The 24,313-nt window shown below is 45.3% G+C and overlaps 1 protein-coding gene across 5 annotated transcripts in view; it reads right to left on the bottom strand.

Moving 5' to 3' along the window:
* NR1H3 (nuclear receptor subfamily 1 group H member 3) overlaps positions 1-24,313 on the bottom strand; it is a 31,882-nt gene that overhangs the window by 5,842 nt on the left and 1,727 nt on the right. For 3 of the 5 annotated variants that reach the window (XM_055797670.1, XM_055797659.1, XM_055797640.1), the window contains exons 2-4: positions 6,799-7,046; positions 3,760-4,026; positions 50-258 (exon numbers count right to left, since the gene is read on the bottom strand). In XM_055797670.1, the coding sequence (XP_055653645.1) occupies positions 50-258; positions 3,760-4,026; positions 6,799-6,916 (594 nt within the window). In that variant the 5' untranslated portion in view covers positions 6,917-7,046. Of the gene's footprint in view, positions 1-49; positions 259-3,759; positions 4,027-6,798; positions 7,047-8,328; positions 8,517-23,401; positions 23,548-24,313 lie in introns of those variants that run through there. The other 2 variants (XM_055797651.1, XM_055797648.1) reach the window with 2 other exon arrangements.

The following is a 24,313-nucleotide window of genomic DNA, read 5'->3' as shown; positions in this document are numbered from 1 at the left end:
TCCCAAACTTCACTTTTTCTTAATTTGGGTACACTGGTAGAGTTTTTACCGTCACTTTGAGCCTGTCTGTGAATGAGCGTTGGTTGCACTGCTGTTGAGCGGCCACAAGCTTTTTTATCATGTTCAACTGTTCAGGTGTCAGTTTGTGGGAAGGGCTTGGTGGATTCGGAGGATTTGGACGCACCACAACTGTCCGAGCCTGATCATCTTCCTGCTTCTTCAGTTTCTTCAGTCGGATCTGCTCTTCAGACAGAACATCTAAAGCAGGAATAGCCAGAGATCAATCATGACATAGGAGCACACTGGAAACCACCCAAAACACAGGGCAGCATGCTGTGGATGGAGAGGCAGAGATCACAGCTGCCTGTATCTGGCATATCAGAGTGTACACAACAGACAGCAATACTTATCGTTTGTTTCTCTCTCTTTTCCCCACTTTAAGTTGTTCCATTGCCTTTCTTTTAATCATACTGTCAGGCAAAGTGCTCACAGAGGGCAGAAGCTCCCTTCATGATGCCCTGCAGATCTCAGAAAGACAACAGCGACTTTCCCATTGAACAATTCCCCAAAATGTCATGTTGTAACAGATTCCAACAGGTGCTCTCTTCACATGCCATGGTGTGTCCATTGTATTTTATATTATCCTGCCATTGTGTTTTTTTGCCGATATTGCTAAAGTAACAGCTTGCATCATTTCATCTTCCTCTTGACAGGTCAGAGAACTGGATGGAGTTCAAGAGCAAATGGAAAATTTTCTACAGAGCCCATCTGCAGGAGACCGTAGAGCAGCAGCATACGGCAAGATGGATAATAAAAGCACAGCTCTGTATAAAACGTACTGAACACCACAAGTCCTTCAGGAGTAGGGCTAGAAGTTTCCTTCAGTCATGAAGTCAAAGGATGTACCATTTAGATGTAACATTGTAAGGAATAAAACAACTCAGAGGCACATGTAGTGAAAAATCTTATTGGGCCAACTGCTCACTAGCTAATTTAAATGCAAAAACCTGTTAACAGCGTGTAACTAAATTAACTGAAGAATTCCTTGATTCAGACATAGAGGAGATTTGTTCTCTTTTTAAGTCAAAGCTGCGAAAACTATCTGCAAGCTGCATCAACCAACCAACCAACTAACCAAGGAAACTACCAGACATACCTGGATTCAAAATTATCTTCAAGAGAATCATCCTGCGAGTCAGTGATGAACAAACAAAAAGCAGAAAAGGGACTGACTGGAAAGAAACTCCAAATGTATCTTCAGGAACAAAGATGAAAAAAATCAAGTTTGATTTTTCAAACAAGATTTTTAAAGTGCTGAAAGATTCTTTGGCCATTTTTTAAGCACAGGTAGCAAGGAAACCTGGCTGCTACAGAGGAAGGCAGGCCCCAAAGCTGAACAAGTATATGCTTGCAGTTCTTAAAAGAATCATGTTAAACATGAAGACAAGAAATGGAGAACTACTGTGAGAGAGCATTCTGAAATATAGAGTCCACGGGATTGAAGGAAAAGATGAAGAACACAGCACACTCAAACTAAGAGTAACCTTTATCCCCAACTTCCAACAGGGAGGATGTGCACACAGGTACACACACAAGCAAAAATTACAACTCTAACAGCAAGGATGTTCAAATACAATTACCAAATTAAGGGGGAATGTGTAAGATTAGAGAATGCTAGTCACAGTGCTTAAAAAGGGAAGTAATTGATCCAAGGAATTACAGTCCCTCACCTTGGGACTCAGATGTACAAAGAACTCATAGCAGAGTAACAAGTTACCAGATATTACTGAATCTGGAAAACTGCCTATGTGCAAGCCTCTACACTATGCTAAATTCAAAGCAATCCAAGTTACTTGGTTTTCCATGAAGGAACTATTTAACCTCATGGTTCACACTGGCTTAAGAACAATAAACTGCCCATGAGTAACTTCAGTCTGGGAATTAGAAGAATTTTTCTAACAATTAATAGAGGGAAGTTCTGGAATGACCTTCCAAGTGAAACAGCTAGAGAAAAAAAGCCCTCAATTTTTGTTAAGATTAACAAGACAAATTTGCAGTGGAGATGTCCTGGTTTCAGCTGGGATGGACTTACCTTCTTAGGAGCTAGTGCGGCACTGTGCTATGGCTTTGATGTGAGACTCTTCAGTTCCTCAGGCCTTGCTAGCAAAAAGGCTGGAGGGGCACAAGGAATGGGAGGGGACACAGCCAGCGCAGCTGACCCGAACTAGCCAAAGAGGTATTCCATACCATGGGACGCCGTGCCTGGTATATATACCCAGTGGGATGGCCAGGGCAGGCAGGTCATTGCTCGGGGACTGGCTGGGTATCAGTCAGCGGGCAGTGACCAGTTGCACTGTGCACCACGTGTTCCTTTCTTCCTTTCCCCCTGATGTTATTCTTTCCCTTCCCCTTTTCATTACAACTGTTACTGTCATCATTGTTATTACTGTTCTTTCATTCTTACTCTGTTTCACTTATTAAATTGTTCTTATCTCAACCCTGGAGTTTTACATTCCTTTCCAACTCTCCTCCCCATCCCTTGGGGTGAGGGGGGAGTGAGCGAGTGGCTGCGTGGTACTTAATTACCAGATGGGGTTAAACCACGACAGGAGATTACAGCATTGACAAGAACTGCCAAGCACTTGCTCATAACAACCCAAAAATTTCTTTTGGCCTGATTTTCCTGAGCTGTCTTCAACATAAGACAATGAGTAAATGCAGAAAAACAGTGATGCTCCCTGGTACCTGTCTGCAACAGAAGAGTAGCAAGGTGGACAGGCAGCCTTACTACATAGCTTTTCAAATACATCTGTTTTGTTCCTCCTGGAAGCAGGGGGAAATGGAGCAAAGACAGCATACATAATGCTGCTACAAACCAGTGTGAAAAAGATACTGATTATGTATGTTAGGTGTGCCATGTTTCATGTTGAGAAAAAATGAATAGCGTGTTTCCTTGGTGCAGCTCAGTGGGACTTTGTTTTTTGCAGAAGTATTTTCATAGAATGTTTCTGCAATACACTCTGTTCCTCTCCGAGTGCTGGATGTCAGAAAAGGAGATTCACACAGATTAAACATTAACTGAGCATCCGTTTGATTGATCTGGGCCAGCAAAGGGATGAAACCTGGATGCCTTGGCTGAGGAGGGCTGTTCCCAATGTGTGAGGAGGAACGTTGTTGAACACTCAGAAACAGCAGCCTTACGGCTTATGTAAGGGGAGGGGGAGAAAAAAAAAAAAAAATGTTTCACTACAGGGAACAATGAGATTGGGTCTGCACAAACACAGCAACACAGCTGCAGTACTGCGGTGCTGCCCTTGACCTCTGTCACAATCTCCCAATGTGAGGCAAAGGAAAAGTGCCCGTCTCTCTGCTGTTCAAGGAGCACGGTGCCCCACCTTGCAGTCCCGATCACAAGACAGACAGAAGCTCAAGTTTATCGATACAGTTGACGGCATACTGCGGAATGCATAACTCTTAGTTGTGAGTCTTTCCTCTTGTGTTATGTTCCACGAGCTCTTACACGGAATACAGCAGGGCTGGGGCTCACAGCAGACCAGTGGTGTTCCACTAACAGCCTCACCTCTCCACGTGATCCCCGCTAAACTCTCGGTGACTCCCACACACATTCCAGCATGCAGCCTGCACAGCTCACGTGTGACCCCCAAGCACCCACACCCCCCCCACACCCCTTACAGCCATCGGTCCCCAGCCTGCCCCCAGCACACCTCCTGTCCCACCAGCACCGTTTCCTGCACTCACACTGCTCCCGCATGCCCGCCTCCTGGCACTTGCGCAGCCGGCACTCCTGACACTTGCGGCGCATGTACATGTCCATCTCGCACTTGCCGCCGTTCTTGCAGACGTACTGTGCACCCTTGATGACGCTGCGGCGGAAGAAGCCCTTGCAGCCTTCACAGCTCAGCACGTTGTAGTGGAAGCCGGAGGCCTTGTCCCCACACACGCTGCACACTTCATTTCCCAGCATCTTAGGGGCTGGGCCCTTCTTCCGCTTCAGGGGGGGATTTTCTACCAAAACAAACAATACCAAGGGAAAAAAAAAATAAAAATAAACCCAACACATGAGGGAAGCATGGTGTTTACAGCTGACTGTCCCATTTCTTACAATAACCGATACCCTCACTCAAACCCTCTCTCCCAAACACACGGATATAAAGATCAAGTCTCCCATTTCACAGCTCCCCACCTTCTGGGCAAGCACATCTCCTGCAACAAACCAACTATTTACATAACCCAAATGGTTTCACCTCAACTATATAAGCAGACATGGCTTCACAGTTTTTCCCCTCTAAAATAGGGTGAAAGAGCTAAAACACTCAGGCCAGACGTTCTTCTGCACTTCCCATCAGCAAAGTGACAGTTATGTTACCAGTGCGAGAAAGACCTGCAAAAACTTGAGCTGAAATGCAAGACTGCAGAAAGTTATTTTCTTCAGAATTCACCTTGTTCTCCTACCTCTATTCTCTGCCATACTCGTGCACAAGGATAAGGAAAAATGGTTCAGCAGTCAGTGGTGACAGAAAACCAATGCTGAAAACTGTGACCCTATAAAAAGCAAACTGAGTAGGTAATCCCTGTAACTGGAACACTTGGGGAAACTGTCAAGACATTAGACAGCAGCTTCATGGATTTAGGGGCAATAAGCAGGCAAGCAGCACGCTGCACAAGCCCTGTGAACCTCCGGAACCCCAAAGCCATCATTTCTTCAAGAGTGCTCCCTGCTCCTAAAACTGAAGCACTCTGACATTCATCTACTAAATCTTGTTTTTCCATCTGAAATACAGAGCCTTCTCTACTGCCTCACATTTCAGATGGTCTTGTGCAGTAGCTCCCAGTTCCTCCTGCGCCGTTCTAATAGATCTTAACCTTGTCACTGGCTGTACGTTCTGAAAACGTCTTTGCCCTACTCCCACGTGTCTCACCTCAAGCATTCCAGCCAACTGCTTGCCAATGTTATTTGTGTATTCCCTCCCTATTAGCCATCTCTCCATTCCATTTAATTCTAGCCAAGTTGATATCTGACATGTCCTTCTGCACAGCTCATAATGCAAGTATTTTTCTGTATGTCAGATATTACAGATTCTTCTATGGCAGCTGTTCATAAAGCTTACCAAACAGCATGTCTTGGTAAGTCTCCAGATTATGTTTAGATATGCCTGGAAAGCCTTTACACTGGAGTTAACTCATAGGGATTGGTTTGCAGGACAAGGCTGCTGCATTTCCTGATCAGCATCAGGGTTACAATGGCATGTCTCATTTTCATACGTATGGTTCCAATATCTATCTTCACTCTCAGTTACGCTCACTATTCTGCTCTAGTTCCTAAAATGGTAAACAGTTTTTGGTCAGCCTCAGAAATTATTATTAGTGTTCTTCACTACATATTGGTTTTCACAGTCTTAAGTATCTTGGTGTTGATTTTCAGTCCCATTGACTTCACAGACATCTGGAGGTTACTCATTTTGGCCTACACTTGTCATTGCAGACTGGACAGCAGGAAAATGTCATCAGAAAGGTTAAGTCCCTTGTTCTACTGTGTTTCTCTTCACACAATCTATTACCATGAGGAAGTTATGTAATGCCTACAGTTATTTCAAATTACTCAGTCTTCCGTGGTATTATAAATTAACTGACATAATAACTTTGTGGAGGCCTTAGATGTTCCTGTTTCTGAGGCACAGCAGAGTAATCTGGTGACTTCCACAAGATGAATCTGTCCATCATGTGGATTTCTTAGCTGCCTTTAAGATGTTACATAAACATCTGATTACCATTCCTGTGACTGCTTTATTGAGACAAATAGGCTTATTATCTGATCTATGCAAATTATCTTCCATCTCTGAACACTAACCATTTTAGATATATTACTTATTATTGTCATTTTCTGTAGACAAAGATAACACAGAAATAGTTTGAGATGTTTCAAGCACGAATGCCATCTCCGCACCTTTAGCTCTCATTAAGGTCCCTCCTACTTTGGTAGATCCCCTATTTAATAATTTTTTCCCCCCATAAGGCCTTTATCAATTGTTTTCTTCTCCTGTCCTCAAATCTGTATTAAGAACTTTTATTGGGTAATACCTCTTCACCTTTCAACTACTCTCTTTGTTTCTACTCTACTGCTGAGTCCTCACTCTGTATTCAGATTACATCATCTTTTTGTATCAGGGATTGCCCATTGCCTCGCTGTTCAAATACATATATTTGTCATATTTTCATTAAATTGCTGATATTAGGCTGGACACCACCCGTGCTTTCCTTTTTTTTTTTTTCCCCTGTTATCCATACAGAGATGTTAAACTACATCTTCTTACAGTTTGAAAGTGTAGAATTGTGTCCCAGCAGCAATTATAACTGCAAAATCTCAGTTCTATTTCCTGATACTCTTAACCTTAGAAATGAGTAGGGGAAACTTTTACTGTCTTTCCATTATCTGCAAGAACCTATTATTTCTTTGCATCACTAACCCTTGTTAGTGTTGTCACCTGTAGTAAAGCTTTATTGTTCAGCAGCATATGGTAAGACTAACAAAAATAAATTAATTTTACTGCCACAGACCTAGGCTCTAGAAAGTCAAATAAGCAAAATATTCAACACAATTGCCACCTATAAACCAAATCATCTTCAGCTATCAATAACCAATTCTATTCTTAGACATTCTCTCCGAGTGCCTCAAGCACAGCAGAACTCGCCCTAAAATTTTGCTAAGTATCAATTCTGCTTGCAGCTGAAAGAATGGATAGCCTTTAGCTTGCATGGATTTAGTAAGTTTTTCCATACCTGTATGCTCAGGGGGGTTCTCCGAGCCAGGGAAGAGCGAAAGCCCTTCCTCCTCCATCTCAAAGACACTTGCCACCCGCTTCCCATGATCCTGTGTGCTGAGTTGAGTGGGACCCATGGAGGCCACACAGGAAGGGCTTGCTATAATCTCATCGCTGCAGCATTGTTACTGCTGAGCAAGAGGCCACAGGCGTCTTTCTTCAAGGTCTTTAGTTTCCCTCTCCTACTGAAAGTCCAAAAGGAAGTACCTGGGGAATAAAAGAAAAACAACACAGATGCAAAAGAGGCAAGAGTTCAACTGCTGAGCCTATTAACTCCCCAAGTCTCTTACAAGCCGCATCACAAGCAAGTTTCAAGATTTTGTTTCCTTAGTTATTAAAAGAGACAATTAACTTTGTTTTATCGATATTTATGCTCCTGAAGCAGTATCTTAACAAACTGTGGTAAAAGGTACAAGATTAGTGCACCCAGGTGCAAAACTGTCTTTTTATTGCCAAAATATTTATCAAAGCAGGATAAGTCTTCATTACTGCTAAGACCACCAGGGGACTTCAGCCCTGACCTTTCCAAGTGTGTAAGAGGGAAATTCCAGACTTTACAACCAGCGGCCTTTGTTAAAGCTTCCAGTAACAAAGAGCTCATAGCTGCCAGCTGCCCTGGATTTTGTGGCATGTACTGCAGAGCACACAGAAAACTGTAAAAGCCAATTTTGATACAATTATTTAGCAAAGACTAAAAAACATTGAATTTCTCTATAATATCGGTAGCCAAAGGACATGCCAAAGATCAAGGATGTATCGAAGATGAGGATGACAAATCCTCCCCTCATCTACAGCAAGAAACTGAAAGCCAGCACCACACCTATGGGAAATGACCATCACGTCACACTCTGAAAACAGATTCACCACCCAGCCTTTGGAGGATACCTTTCTGGAACCTGGAAACCATCCTGAAAAGTGTTTTTATTATACAGCCCTAGCTTCACTACAGAAACTGAACCTGGAAAGGGAATCCAACCACTTTTTCCAAAAAGCCCCACCTGCACAGAAAAGGGCCTTACTGGGTTGACTGCACAGACATAGTGAAACTGATGCAAACTGCTAATGTAAACACCCCTAATCTGATTGAACATGCATTTGATCAGTTGATCTTAACTCAGTGATTTACCAGTGCACGCTAAAGGGATTAACTGATTTAAAAAGCAACTATGTTAAAGGCCTGTACCAGTTTAACTTGAGTGATTGAGTTCAGGACTGGAAGCCTGCCACTTGCTGAAAAACAGGAGGTGACAGAATGCTGTGCAGCAGCCCAGATACAACAGCATCAGGTAAGCAGGGGCATGGCTCATACACTGCAGTGCTGGCTGGGAAGAGGCAGAGGACCACAGACCCACGTCCCTTCTTCCTGCCTGGGTATTTGGATCAGACAGTGCAACTTTTCTTAGAACGCCAAAGGCAAAGATGAAAGCAGTTACTTCCATGAACCACCCTCCCTGTACTCTAAGACAGTCGAGTATAAAAGCAGCCATACCATCAAGCCAACTGAGTTTCTGCCACCTCCCATTACACTGTGCCAGATAGTAGATGCAGGTGTTACAAACCACAGAGCATGTTAATTCACATGACCTTTGTAAACACAGCTTCAGACTGTACAAGGAACGTAGAGCTCCCTCCCCTTTGCTGCACACAGCCACCGAACTGCTGGAGAAACAGCTGCATCTAGGACAAAAGCAGCGACAGCAAATATGAAACTCAAAGCCATATAAAGCAAGAAGTCCTGCTGTGGGAGACTACAACCGAACCGATGTGATTTGCAACCAATTTGAAGAGACTCACAGTCCTCAATGGAACAACACTGTTATTACAATCAACCTTTTTTTTTAAAAAATAAGTGTCCACAATGAATCCTGCAGCGACCAAAAACCTTGTGGAAAGGCACAGAGCATCCGATGGAGATAGGAAGTTCAGTGAAACAAACCCAAACCCGACTTGCATTCCTAGTCCCATACAAGCTTCTCACTGATGCTGGTACCAGATGTTTGCAGACATGTTTGGGCATAAAAAAAGAAAGCCAAGCGTACTGCCTCTGTGCATCTCCACATTCCTTTAAACCACGCAAAAGACTTGCTCAAACATTAATTATTGTGTAGAATGAATCACCAGCAGCAGTACCGCAGTAAATTTTCAAAGGAAGAGTTTGATCCCCCAGCTGAGGGACTGAGTGACAGTGCTTGACCCCACTGCCTTCAGTTCAGCGACGCAGGCACAACCGCCATGTATTCTGGAAAGCAAAAGAGGAGGGTACAGCCTGATGGGATTTCAAAACTGTATCATCTGCAGAACCATACTGACATTGCAAGAGCGAAACTTGCTGTCAGCAGGACATCTGGAGCCCAAAGAGGAGTTTCTGCCAGACTGCAGACTTCCTGGCAATGTCTGAGAAGTCTGCATCTATCAACAGGGAGGGGAGTATAAATCCATGTGCACATCCAGGACACGGTGAGGGGTAAGGCCTATCGGCCACTGTCTTCGTGCTGTGAAACCAGCCCACACATTCCTACTTGATGCACCAGCCCTCCCAAAACAGAATGGGCCAGACAGGAGAGGCCTCTCGCCCTCTCTGCTCCTAAGACACAGCATTTTTTAGTTTTGTGGATGCAGAAACAGTTGCAGTCTGTGCAAAACTGACCTAACTACAAACAGCAGCGCTCTGGTGCTAGGTAAAGAAACTTAAACTAGCATTTTCCCCACAGGCACACAAGTGAGAGGCTGTATGACTAGGCCAGGGAGTTAGTTTTCAGCAAAACACATGAGGATTGTTTTCAAATGACTAAAAATCTTGTCGAGTTTTGTACTAGTAATCATGTTATTAGAGGTTCACATCTTCCAATTTGCACCACTACTTCAACTAAAAATGTAGAAGGGTGATGCAAGCCATAACTGCAAGAAGGAACACTGTCTTCTTGACATGATCTGCTGTGCTGCCTCCCACTGTCTGTCTCAACTCTTGTCAGTTTTAGAAACCAGGACTGGCCAAGTGACAAAAGATGAAGCAATCGCTTCTCTCTAATGCAGTGTCTAGAACACAGGACCTTGATGAGCAGACGTACTCCAGTGAGGAAGCACATACAGATGAAAGGCTGAGGGAAACAACTTGCTGCCAGTCCTTGCCGCCCATGTCTCGAGTAAGACACTAAACACTTCTGAAGCATGTCGCCAACAGCTTCACCCTACTCTCTTTCTTCTCTCTCCCTTTCTTTTCTGAAACAACAGAACAACTCGGGTATTTGATGGTCTCAAGATCAATGCTCCTGCAACAGAGGGTACTGGTTAACAGAGACCAGAGATGGCAGCCCTGGCTCTTGTACCTCATGCTAAGTGCCAGAAACATTTATCACTTCCTCCAGCAACAGTCTCATCTCATCCCATTCCTTCAGCAGAGTCCTCTTCCAAGCCCAGCTCAAGCATTTGCACACTCCCCTCGAAGTCTTTGATCTGACCTGTCACTGACACAAAGCTACAGAATATACTTAATTTCTGTCCCATGTTCATGAATGTGCTATGACTGCATAGCACATAAAGAAACCAAATGACCCAAATGCAGTTACTGGGACACTTCTGCTAAATAGGTCTACCCTCTCCCTGGTATTCCCTGTTTGGTGTTTTTTAATGATCAGGATCCAGACCAGATGCAAGCACAACTCCTGGGGAAACTGTATTGTGGAGCACAGGAATAATCAAAGGTATAGCACAATGAGCCCTTTACCTCCAGTACTGGATGTTCAGAGAAAACAGTAGCTCTTAAGTTTGTGCAAGTCTCTGAGATCTTTCAAAACAGGATTTACTGGTCAGAGTCCCAGTGCTGTCAATTACAAAATCCTATAGCATTCTGCCAAGGGAAAATATACGGTTGTTTCAGTTCTGTAATGAATCACAAGCATGCACTCTGCAGCACGTCAGCATCAGCAGAAGAGACCTGACATTTGTATGCATACGTTAACATGACTGTGGCCATGCATCACACATCTGTGCATCAACAGGACTGTGCCTTTTGCATGGGCCTAATGGGCTGTTGATGAACCAAGAAGGGCTATCTTTCAGAAGGACCTAAAGCAGGGATATAATTTGGCATTTTGGCTTCTAAATGTGTTCTGACATGCAGCATAAGTGCCGGCACCCAATCTGAATCCACCTCTCAAAGCTGGGCTCACAACAGTGCATAAGGGCCTCCACTGAAATCTAAACACACAACTCTCACAGTGGTGATGCTACCTCAGGTATCAAAAGCTGGCTGCACATTGAAGTGGCTAACAAAAAAACCTGTCGGATTGAGATTTCATAGGACCTACAGCACCAGCACAGAACTAAGCCCCTTAAGATCCACCACTGTTCCAATCCTTTCAGAAGGAGTTACCAATATTTTGTGACCTAATGCTCTTTCCATACCATCTCTGGTGTAGCAGCCGGAGTATTTTCACAAACCTTCCTGAGGAACCTTGTAGCTGCCTCAGAGAAACAAGGCTATTTCCAGCTCATGTCAGCTCATTCCTCTTCCCTCCGCATCACCACATGTCTCAAGAAACGCTGAGCAGCTAGTATGTCTGTAAGCAGGGCAAGAAGTACACATGTAACAGGTTTCATATTAGGAAAAAGTTGAAGGAGAAACTTATACCTTTCAGGGCAGAAAAAGAATCCTATGCAAAACTGTCACTTCAAAAATGAAGTGATATTACATGTGCAAACTGTTAAAACTCATGAGGGAAAATAATCAACTTCAGATTGTCAGTGGGAGGGACAAACCATGAAAATGTGTGCAAAGCAGTGCAACAGGATAGCATAAAAAATTATTTTGAACAGAATGCTTACAAAGAATGGAAAGAATGGTTCTGTAACTCTCAGGGAATGGAGACTAGCTCTGTGGCCCCGCTGTAAACCCCTGTCTACAGAGAACTGCAGAGAACTTGAAATCGCATTACCCATTTCAATCTCTCAGAAGCATAAAGACAACCACAAAGTGGAAAGAGTTTGCAGGCCACTGTCAGTCCCAAGCTGCTAAAAAAACCCAAAAACTACAGCCTCCCAATTGCTTTCACTTGCTGTTGAGCTAAGTTTCAGCTATGAGCAGCTGCCCAAGCGTGCAGCACTGGCGTGTGAGCCTTGCAAGTTGTTGCTACCTCTGCCAACTACGCAAGAAAGTCCTACCCGTCACTCCTGCCTACACAGCCTGCTCCTCAGGGATGGGCAGCCGCATTCTGGTCTCTTGCCCCCAGGTTAAGGGTCTTATTCCCACCGTTACCTCTCTAGCTCTGAGTTTCAGAGGTCCCCATTCTCCTTTTATTTCAACTTTTTACTCCTGCTGCTGCCCAGTTCCTTTAGTACCCATGACTTCCCTGACTTCTGACACAGCCTTTGTCCACACATTTGTCTCTTGCTTTGAACCGGTGCATCCCTGAGCTCTCATTGTGAAGACTTCCTTTAGCTTTGGTCTCAACACACAGCCTGTGTCTCCTTCCGAGGTCAGGTATGGATGCCACGGAAGAGTTCAGAGAACAGCTGCAAAAGTGACTAACAACTGTACAGATTAAAAAAAAAAAAAAAAAGGTGTCACTTGCTTGAAAGATTACTGCAAAGAGAAGCAGGAAGATGTAATGATGGCATATAGCAGGATGAAAGGCGTTACTCTGAAAGATGGTAAGCCTGAAAGGAATAGAAAGAAATCAAGGAAGGGAAAGTTGGGCTTTTACAGAAAAACACTCTAAAGGTGTCCCCCTAATTTTCCTTCCAAAATTAGAGCTTCTGTTACAACTGAAATGCAAAGACGCCTGCAGACACTTCTGAATCTGAACCTAATACAACTTAAGATGCTCTTGACTCACAGAACATGCTCCTATAAACAAACAATGGCAGCAACAGAAGTTCCAAGCCAGTTCCACCCTTCCTCAGGTAAAAAGGAATATAGGGCTGAAACAAACAAACGAAGAAGTCTCTCTCTCTCCACTGAACAAGTTGGTTAGCAAAGTGAATTAGGATCATAAGGTGCAATGGTACTACCAAACGGAATACCGTCATTCAGGGCCAAGTCAGCCCAAAGTACTTTTGCTTTGCTCCACATAAAAAAGCCCCACACGCACAAATAACCAAACTCACTCTTTGACTATGATCTTCAGAGCACAGGATTTGCATCTTTCCTGCGCAGCCTGTGGATCCCCCCATTCTGGGAACAGGGCTTCCCGAATTGTACATCAGATGAAGACAGAATACAGATTCCAGTCCCACCTACAGGCTCTGCAAAGGAACTCCTCACTCCCACAGCAACTGTTCCGCAAGAAGTCAGCTCTTCTGTTAACATGCCTCTTCCAGCAGGAGATGCTCCCTCCCCTCTCACCTGCCTCTCATTATTCCTTGCCTGTCAAAGTATGGGGTTTTGGTTTTGCCCTCGCCTTCACCTCTTGGTTCCTGCCTGATCAAAAGAGTGCCATGTCAACAGAAAGAGCAACAGGAAAAGAGAGCATACATGTGACTGCTTTCTGGGTGGGTAAGATCCTGAAATGGGCTGTGCCTTTCTGTATCCTCCCCTCCCTCTCTCCCAAATGCCAGATGCTGTTGGTCCTGCAGCTGAAAGGAGGAGAAAGGAGATGAGGTTACTGGAGTTCATTCCCACTGCACACAGGGCTGCTCTCTCTCTTCCTGTTTGCATGGAGGTATCAGTCCCTCTGACAAAGGGAAAGAAAAAGAGGCAGAGAGAGAGAGAGGAAATGACAGTAAGAGAAGATAGACTTTCCCCTGTTTAATAAACTGGAAATGTGTAACAAGTGATATCAGGAGTGATGTGGCCACCTTACTGCCATGAAATTCCCTTAAAGGCCATTGACACAAGTTCCCTTGAACTCTGGAAAACAGCACAAGCCAGGTCCGGGGTAACAAAGCTCCAGTCCCTTCCACCCCTTCTAGACTTTCTGCTGTCACCTCAGCTTTCAAGCTTCTGGCTAACCTAAAGCATTAACCACCTCAGGAATGGCAAAAACTAGGGCACACACCAGGTTACAGCAGGGAAGATGTTACAGAAGCAGCATCTCTCCACCTCCCCTCCAAGCCGTCCCGGAAATGAAAAGTCATCCTTTCTCAGCTCTGTCTGCCAGATGAGCTGTGAAGCCAGTGTCTCAACACAGGGCGCAGACAGAGCGCAGTCACTTTGGAGCAACACCAACTCCTGCAGCACCCACGGGGATGAACACAAGCAGAACTTGCCATTTGTAGCTGAACTGCAATAATCCCCCGTGCCTGGCTGCAAATCCAGCTCATCGACAGCTCAACACCACTATCAGCACCGACCTTCAGATGGCAGGAAGCACAACTGAGGCTTTGACAGGGGCTTGCAACAGGAAAAATCCCGTCTGTGCTTCTCCCAGGAGAATGAAACACACAAAGCAGAGCAGCTGCCCCCTCCTGCTAGCAGAGAGCAAAGGGCAGCTCCCTGGCACTCCTCGGGAAGAAGGGGAAGGGAGGGGATCCAGCCTGGAGCCTTGTCTACGGAACATGTTTGTAAGCATCAGCTATAATAGCAAAACGTCCCTATGGAAAAATCACTTTAAAACAACAAAAGCATTATTTTTCTAGTACCACTCACAATTTCCCCCAAGCAAATTAAAGCTATCCTACCAGTACATCTTTTTTTCCCTTGCAAATCTAAACATACCTATGCAAAGGTGGTTGTGGTTTGTATGTTTGTTTCTCTTTCTAGGACCCCGGTATTGACTAATGGCATAATTCTGCTGCACTTCTAATGACACCACCAGACACACACAAAAGAATAAAATCCAACGTGAAAAGTATTCAAGCAACCTAGAAAACTTCCTACTAAAAAATAAACTGCTCACTAGCAAGACCCTGCTTTGGAAAATTAAAGTTGAGATGTTTGCAGCTTGTTATTCCTGCTACTGACCAGCTCTTACACATCCTACCTGCAGTGACAGCTCATCACACCCTACCTGAAGGCTAAAAATGAGATCTGACCCCTCCACTTGGTTTCCTTATAAATGCCACTGCATGGCAGCACAGAAAACATGCCCACAGACTCTTATATCTTTCTGGATTCCTTCTGTAGCTTTACTCAGCCATCAATACCTTGCTCTACACAACTGTAGCGTCCAAAACATAACAGCCAGCTGTTCTTTCAAGCAGCAGTTTTAAGACCCAGAGCTTCCTTAGTCTCTTTTAAACCCTGTTCTCTAGGAAGACAGGAAATACACAGTGTCACCCAGATCAGAAGTAATGGCAATAACCAGCTACGTTCAAAAAGCTGTTGTTTTAAAATGGAGCTTCCATGGAAGTGGCAAGGGGGGGTGGAAAAAAGAACAGACAAAAGAGTTAGAGAAGCCTCTCTCTCCAGTCAGTGCAGACTTCCACAGGAGTACCACATGACAACAAAAAAACTCTCCCTTGGATCCTACATTCCTCCTCTATGACACTCAGTCCAGCAGATGCTGCAGCCCTGCTTCAGGGAACACAAGTCTGACTCATGAAGGGCTTAAGATGTCATCCCAATGCCATCTCCAATCTGAAGCAAGAGATCAGAGGAGAAAGAAACAGGGAGGGAAAAGAGAAGGGGAGGGGGGGGCAAGAATGAATACCCAAGATAATATCCTGATAGTGGAGATGGCAGGAAAAAGCGTTAAACATAGTCCATAAAGCAATGAGAACCAACTAGCTTATGCTTACAAAAGAGAACTGCAGGCCTTTTTATGCAAGTAGAAAATGATGATAAATAAACACGCAGCATACTCTTTACCTGACTGTTTACTTAAAAATAATTGCATCTCCACTAAACTATGCAGCAAGGGAATAACATTTCACAATCCATGTATTTTCTAGCCAAGCACCTTTATCAGCTGGCATCACGAAAGGGAAATATGCTCAGCTTCCCAGGCCATCTCAGCCCCCACCTCATCAGCATCAGTATCCTGAACTGCTGTTGACTTCTCTGAGCAGGAACATGGCCCAAACCACTGTCAACAGTGAACAACTACTAAAACAGATAAAAGCAGTAAGAAACACCTGCAATATTTCACCAGGAAGACAAGATGACAAAGGACACAAAGCTGTGGGATGTATCACAGCAGTCAGAAAAAAAAAAAAACCAACCCACAAACTTAAAAGCCCTCAACTCCCAGCCCTTGTCCAGACCACCTTCTCTTTCAGACTGGCCTTCTCCATCCTTCAGCAGCTACGAAATAAAAGAACATGAAGAAGAGGCAAAACAGGAAAGAACAGAATCAAAGGGAGGGCTGCTTATGGTACAATAGTTTGTTCATTTTTCCGATTTCCTCCTTTCCTCCCACCCCAAGAGTACTTTCATCAGCATCCTGCATATCACCATAACTGATACAAGATTGTTTCTGGGAAACAGCCTTTTTATCATGTATCTATACAGCACTTTGTATCCAAGCACCAACCCACCTGAAAGCATCAATCAAAACAAATACTACTGCTCACAGGCAAAACAGAAACACAGTACTGGATTGCAAAACAGGCAGGAAACTCATTAAAATTCCCTTAAGGGCAGTAGGGGAAAAGTACCAATTCCCATTCACAGAAATATCATCCCTAGATGTAGCACAGAGGTCAGGAAGAAATGACAGTACTACAGAAATACCCACATAAAGAACACATTGGAGGGGTGCTGGAACAGAGTTTTAAATTCAAAGTAAGCTTGACTGTTAGTCTGTTCCTGCTCACCCATTACTGGGGGTATACTTCGGCAGGTTTTGCCAACGCTGCCCTTAGAAGAACAGAAGAGAGGCAGGAGTTCCCACCCTGCGGCAGATGTGCATATCCAGACCTAGATGGGCCAGAAGATTGCAGTAGAGCAAGAAGAGAGATCAGAAGGGCTGTCAAGAAACATAGTGAAGACTGGCATAGGGGTGCAGGTCAGAATAAAGGACTATTAAAAGCTCTGTTGCAAAGTAAACTTGCCCTGCTTTTGACTTTACTGTTCTGGATCCTGGCCTGTACAGTCTATTTCTGCTTTGGTGGTCATTGCAACTAACCCCTTACAAGGTACGGCAACAACAAAATAAGGAGGAGGGATTTGTTTGTTTGTTTGTTTTTATAAACCCACAGGGTAGAAAGCTAGGAGAGAAGGGTTAAAGCTCTGAAAATGAGAGAAAGAGGATCTGTGTGACAGGAAGGGAGCATGTGAGAGGGCATGTGACAGGCTGTGTAGCAGAATGTGTGTGTAGATCTCATTCCCTCCGAGGCTCTTGGCCAAATGTGGAGCTGAACTTTCTGCAGACTTTGTCCTGCCAAGTCATGTTCCCTTCTCACACTGCCTGACATCACCACAAATACTCAGCTGGAAAACAGTCTGGAGCCGGACAGAGTCCACCACTCAAACACCGACCAGTGAAATGGCTGTGCTCACGGCACACCCACCAGATGGGAAACCAGAGCCACCAACTCTCCTCCCAGGTTATCTCCAGGAGGCCCCACCATCACCCATCCAGAAAGAGCCCTAACACAGCACAAAGAGATTGAGGGAACTAACTGACAAGTGCTTTTCTGTTGCCCAAATAACGTTGCCTGGAACAGACTGAAAGTCTGCACAAAGGCTCTAATAGGAAAAAGCAAAATAACCTAACCATCAGATCAGACTTTGTCACAAGTGACACGCTGCAAGGAGCCCACTCCATCCCCAGCTCCAGTGCAACCCTGCCACGAGGAGAAGGAAACCATCACGCAGGACCCACAGACAAAGCAGGAGCCAGTGGTTCTGCAAAGACCAGCAGGGTCTGCCCGAAGCAAGCAAACCTTATACTGTCGGAGTGCTCCTGTTGCCCCGCTTCTCAGAAATGATTGAGAACCCGAGATCAGGGCTGGAAAAGGCGAGCACGTGCACGCACGTGTGGGAGCTGGCGATGGGGCTAAGCCAACAGGTGGCTGGATTTCTTATTTTGATCCTTGTATCAAGGGAGGAAGGGTGGGGATGGCTTGCCAATTCTGGGACACTGCTAAAGGCACCACCCAGAGCAAGTATCAGGGAGTAGCAGCTGGAGACGATACTGAAACAAGGGAGGACAAAGTCTGCAGTCTCTTCTTGTTTTTGCTTCAGCCTTCACCCCCAGCCTGCTGCTTAAGAGCGGCATGATAGAAAATGCCATTGAAGTACAGGTGATAGGGAGACAACTCACGTTTTCTTCAGGCAAAGGTTTCTGCTTTCTCCACTCCTGTTCTATTTTTAGAAAAACAAACAGCAACTTGGGAGCTTTCTGCAGACCAAGGGAAAATTTTTCTTCAGTCTCACATTGACCAGAAAATTAAGTCCCCTCTTCTCAGACATGCCTAGATAACAGAAGCTACATTATACAATCTATGCTTATAAGTAGTTTACATTTTAAAACACTCCTCACAACACAAGTTCCCTCTTCCTCGGCTAAAGAAGAGAGTCTGACACCTTCCTTAAAGGTCTAGCAGTGCAACCTTGCCTGTTCACATGCTGCGGGGACCTTAAATCATATCTGGGCTTCCTGCCCAGACCTGCAGATGCCGAAGAATCTGTCCTTCCTCACCAGTTCTAAACACAGAAGCCATCTTTTGAACTTCTTCCTGGCTCCTTTCACAGAAACTAGAATATTATTCCTCTCCAACAGACAACTGCCAAGGGTGGGAAGCAGTCCATCGGAAGACCAAAACCACAAAGTTTGTATTTGAAGGCAAGACGACAGCTTCTCCTCCTACCCTTGGAGCACGCAGCTGGGTGAGCTGCCCTGCCTCGGTGGCAGTGCTCATGCAAGCCAAAGCACGCTGGTGAGGAGGGCTGGCCACAGCACTGTCTGCGTGCGCGCGTGTGCATGCATGTCAAGGCAAGCACCGTAACAGCGAGTCGCAAAGGCTATTCCAGAGCACCTTCGCATACCCGCAAACATATGCACATGGGTTCCTGCTGGTAGGTGCGCAAGAATCCACTACGTGTGCATTGCTGACAGCCTGACTGTGTGAAATCCTCCAGGAAAATTCACTAGCATGGCATGCGGAGTCCTTTGGGGGCATTTCTGTACGTCTGACGCTGGCAACTGAGGTACACTACGGAGCTGTGGCAGAAGCCTACCTCTTTGCTCTTGTTTCATAAAGGGCCCTAGAAAGGCTATTTAAATTTCAAACATTTTTCCTTTAAATGGGTTTTACACACATTTTTCAAGATTACACTCATTCAATTAATTTTGTAAGTTAATGACAATTTATGATAAGGCCCAAAACAATCATTTAAACAAACACACACCCCCTGTATCCAAGCAGCGCATGGTTGCTGAAGAATGCTTAAAGAGGATAATACCTAAACTTGAGAAAGTCACCAAGTCTGCAAAATCAGAATCCACTGAAGTACCATACAAATCTTTCTTAAAAAGGCAGAAAGATTAGGGTTTTTTTCAATTCACTTACTAAATTAGCCGAGTTCACTCAAAGCTGGGGGAGGCAGCATATAACTGGGGGGAGGTGTTTCTCTCCTCCAATCTCTGAATAAAAACAGGACAAGGGAGGATGAGTTATGCTCATTCTAAGATCTGGAAGGACACAATGACCAAAAACAACCAGTTCATTTTGCTAAGTACAGATAACACTACACTGTTAAAATACGCCAGTTTTAACAGCACACACGCCAGCATGTTTTCTCTTACGTATACAGCCTGTGATTATACTCTAATTATTAAAAAAAAATGTGTATTTGACCTTTTTATTCAAATGCAGTTTTGTACACGTCGCGAGGAAAGAAATTATCCACCTAGTAAATAAAAATGACCATTTTCTAAAGCAAAGACTTACTGTGATACAATAGCACAAATGGCTGCATATAGAAACATTGTATCGTCCTGTTTAGCAAGAATAATAGATGAGCCTAACCAATTAGAGTAAATCTTCCTCTTAAGAAAGCATCAAATGCAAAACAAAGTTTATATGAACTATTTAAATCACTGACTTTAATCATGATTTAAATCAGCAAGTGGGAAGCCTTGATTTAAATCAATTAACCTTGTTTGCTTCATAGTCACAGTAGAACCATCGAGCCAAGACTGCCCCTCTCCCTCGAGGGAGGGACGACACAACTTCCATGCCCAGTTAGTGTCAAGAAATTTTACAAGTACACTTGCCAGTACTTTTTTAAAACCTTAAGATAAACTACCCTTCCATGCCAGGAGACACCTACTCTCTTCTCAGTCATCTGCTTTAACAATCAGTCTGATACTCACCTAACAACTTTTATTTACATCTCACAGAGGTTTCTACGCATTCACAATACAACCTGACTCTGCAGCATGGCTTTTAAATTGCTTCAATCCTCACATCCCACGAGATAGCTCTCCTACTTCATCCTACAGGCACTAGTTTTGGTCTGTTCAAAACAAGAGTTAGATTTCTCATTCTCCACCGCTGTTCTCTTCATTTCTTCACCAACTTCCCACTAAATAAACACTTAGGTTTTTTTCCCCTCCCTTAAACATACTGGAACATCTGCAGTGCTCTGCTCTCCTTTGTGCACTTAGCCTTCACCCTCCCCAAACAAGACAGTTAAAAAAGCTTGACAATGTAAAATTCAAAGCAGTTTATGAAATTATATCAAAATTGAGTATATCATCTTAATATTTTCTTTTTGACACTCAATAAAGCAAGTAATTTTGCTTTACAGGAAATCTGGTTTAGAGATCTCCAGACCTAAAACTGCAACCTACGCTGACTCCAGGGGCGTCTCCTTTTTAGTGAGGACACAAGAAAGGAATTTGTCTATGCTCCAAAAAAATCAATAAAAGGTATTTTGTCCTGAGCAGGAAGTCACAGAACAAAAATGACACAGGACTGCTGAAGTAACCCATCATACCACTTCTAACAGAGAAATTTTTAAGATCTGCCAGAACACCGCCAGCCTCATGTAATTTAACAATATTATACACAACTCTCAAACCCAAACTGACTACAACACAGCTTCTAGCTGCTGTAAGTGCCATGAAAATGCCAAGTCAAATGTCATACTTTTATATTAGCAGAAGTATGATCTAGTGACCAAGTTCAACCTGTTTGCAGCCTAAATGCAGACCTGCACCTGTCAGCAGGACACATTCCCCTGAATTCCCTTCTAAGATGAAGTTCCTTCCCACGAAGACAGTTTCAATAGCCAAGAGGATGGGATTCTGCCTTCCTAAATTATTAGGCTGTGAGGAAAACCAGGTAACACAATACATCCTACTGTAGACCAGCAGAACATTTTCCCACAATGAAACAAGGTATCTTTGCACAGAACCAGAAGGGTTTGGGTTGGAAGAGACCTTAAAGCTCACCTAGCTCCACCCCCCTGCCATGGACTGGGACACCCATGACAGGTTTTCACTTCAGTTCAGAAACACTGATTTTTCTCAAAGATTGTCAGGTCTGTAAATCTTATTACTTTGTGGGGGTGGGGTAGGGGGTGGAGAATGAAACACAGTCTGATAAGCTTTCCTATTCAACATGCAAAGACCCACACATCTGCAACAATGAGACTTTCACAGCAGCTGCTTCCAGAGCAGAAAGCAACATCATCCTTCAATGCATTCAAGACAAAGCACATTATATTCTATACTCTTCCCCGGGCAGATGGGAACACAACTTTGGAAAAACAGCAACAGTTAAAGACCTTAAATTCAAAACTTAACATTTTGAAAACAGTCAGTCTTGATAGCCATACAATCATGGACCAGATCTAATTACAAGAGACATGACTTTTGAGGTCTGAGACCATCACCACTGATCAAATATTTAACAGCAGCAAAAAATTTTTCCTTCCGTTTACTGCAGAATGAGCACACTGAGTTGTAACGACTAATCCTAGGGAAAGCATCTTTCTTGGGGGGGGGGGGGGGGGGGCCCAGGGGCGAAAGTCACAGCAATCAAATGCACTTTAACGCACTGGAAACACAACTCTTCCTGCAGGTGTGAGATCAGGATAAGGCAACAAAATCACGCTCTGCACTTGTATGGCTGCATGCCTGCTCTGCGCACCCTCTGCCTGCCTCCTCACTGCCCAGCCAGCTGGTAAAGGAAACATGCTGACAAGGCGCAGAGCTGCGGCAGCAGTAACTGGAAACAACTATCAACGGTAATCCAAGGCACACAGCCAGGACACGCTAAATCTGTGATAAAGTTTCCTATTTCTTTTTTAGATTACGCAATTTATATATGTAGTCCCTACTATGGTACTTCTCCTTGCATCCCTTCACAATACAAGTAGCTGCAGGTTTCCTCCAACAGCTACAGAACTCCCAAGCAGCTCCGCAACAACCCATGTTCTGTCCTACTCGAGGCTGGTTTAGGTTTATTCCCCCCACCTTTTATTTTGCAGGAGTGGGAGGGAGGGAGGAGGTTGTTAATTATTTTCACCCTTGCTTTTCTCCTGCAAATGCTGGCCTTCCCATACGAAGAGGGACGCATGGGTGCATATGCATGTATGAGAAAGAAACAGCATTGAATTCAGCACTAGATTTCAAAAAGGTGATACACCAGGAAGCCAGTCAGCTTGCCCTCACAAGTCTTGCTGCAGCAGTGACCTGGTGACCGTGCCACAGATGCGATAGCAGAGAAGCACAGCAAGGCCAAACTCTATCTGTCCTGGCACAATGCATACCGCGTCCAATGCCCTCTTTCCACAGCCCAAAGGAAAGAAAGGCTGAGCTCAGCAACGCTTGGCTGACATTTTCAACCTGCATTTGCTTCCCTAACTAAATGATAAGATATTTTTTTCTATTTATACTTCGGCAGGGGGGTTAAGTCTTGATTAAGACCCACTTACTCCACAAACCAAGTCTGCCACTCAATAAATGAAGCAAAAAACAGCTTTTCTTCTGTCCTCAAGTACCTTGGAATGAACACCAGACCTATGAGGACTCTTCCCTACAAACATAACCTGCAGTCATAGCCAGAAACTGGCTGACACGCAATGAACCAAACAGTTAGTCAGAAACTCACGTGTTGGAGACTCCCTCAAAAAAGCCTTGCAGTGAAGGGCCCAGCTGTCCCTTCAGGAAAAAGACAACAGAGGGATGAAGTTTCAGGAGATAAAGTATTTCTCTTTCACCAGAGATCCAAGGTTTGCTTCCAGCCCATGACAAAATACCTGTCTTGGCAAATCTGCAGACCTTCGCACAACAAGCATCAGTGAAATGGCACAACAAAGAGTCATCACCAAAGTTACCTTTAAACGGCCCCACGCACACTGACAGTTGCGGAGCCAGCTTTGCACCCTAGAAAGCTCACAAACTGGGTTGACAATATGCAAAGGTGCACGAGACAGAGAAACACAGAGCTGAGTGGAGGAGACGAGGGAAGAGGAAAGCCAACAAGTTACCACAAAGCAAGTAAGCAACTCCATGCTGCACCTGACAGCATCTCTGGAGACAGCAAACAGAAATCCGGGCATGGTAACAGCCACAAGTAACCGGTACCCCCTCCCTAAACGCCTGTGCAAACTTGCTGCATCCCTCCAGCCGCTGCTGCTGCCCCTTCCCCGCTCCCTTTAGCGGAGGGACTCCCTCCAACGCTGCGACTACGCAAGCCCCGCCAGCCCGAGCCGGCAGGCCCCTCACCGCGCCAGGCAGCGAGCCCCGGGCCGACCCCGGGGAACAGGCCGCCGCCGCCCCGCTTCCTTCCAGTGCCCTCCAGCCCGGAGACCCGCTGCGAGTCACGGCCACGCGGGGCGGCCGGGCAGCACGAGGCGGCGGCCGCCACCCCCACCGCCAGAACCGCGGAGGCCCGTTACCGGCGCGGCCCCGGTGCCCCGGCTGCCGGCAGGAGGGCCGGCCGGGCCCCGCGCTGCTCCCGGCGGAGCTGCCGTGATGTCACGCGTGGCGCAGCCCCACGTCACGTGCAGGCGCCGCCGGCCCCGCCCCCCGTGAGGCCGCGTGGGGGCTGGAGGCCGCTTGTCCCGTCCCCCACCACCACCCCCAGGTCATCGCAATTAAACCCTGCCTGCTAATGACGGGTCACCGGAACGGCGGCCCACGGGCGCGTTCAGCGCCTTGTCCCACGCTCGTCCCAGCCCGCAGCCTCCGCTCCGGGAGGCGCAAAACCGGCGGGAGGGCGACAGACCCGCAGGTCCCCGCAGCCACGATGCGCTGTCTCTGCCCGCACAGAACCTTTTCTTCCCGGCAAGAACCCCAAGCGGCGCGGCGTCAGCAAAAAATAACACAACTTCGTGCGTTCCTAGAGACAAGAAATAGCGTTAATTGAAACGCACTACGCATTCGAGCACGAGCAAATTAAACGCATTATTCCATCCTGCTGAACTTTGTGCATTACACCCAGCCTGCGCTGGCAATAACCCCTTGCCTCATAAATAATTCAGCGCTCTAAGACATTACACGCCTAGCTTGCTAAGGCCGCAAAGCTTCGAGCAAATAAACACATACAAACGAGACAGGGTTTGAGCCACTGGGCCTCACGACTCCAAGATTTCTTTGCGAACACCGGTGCCGTGTTTCCGTCCTTCCGTAAAAAAG

This window comes from Falco peregrinus, chromosome 1 (genome assembly GCF_023634155.1).
Source record: "Falco peregrinus isolate bFalPer1 chromosome 1, bFalPer1.pri, whole genome shotgun sequence".
NCBI lineage: Eukaryota > Metazoa > Chordata > Aves > Falconiformes > Falconidae > Falco > Falco peregrinus.
This window is presented reverse-complemented; position numbering and strand designations above follow the sequence as displayed.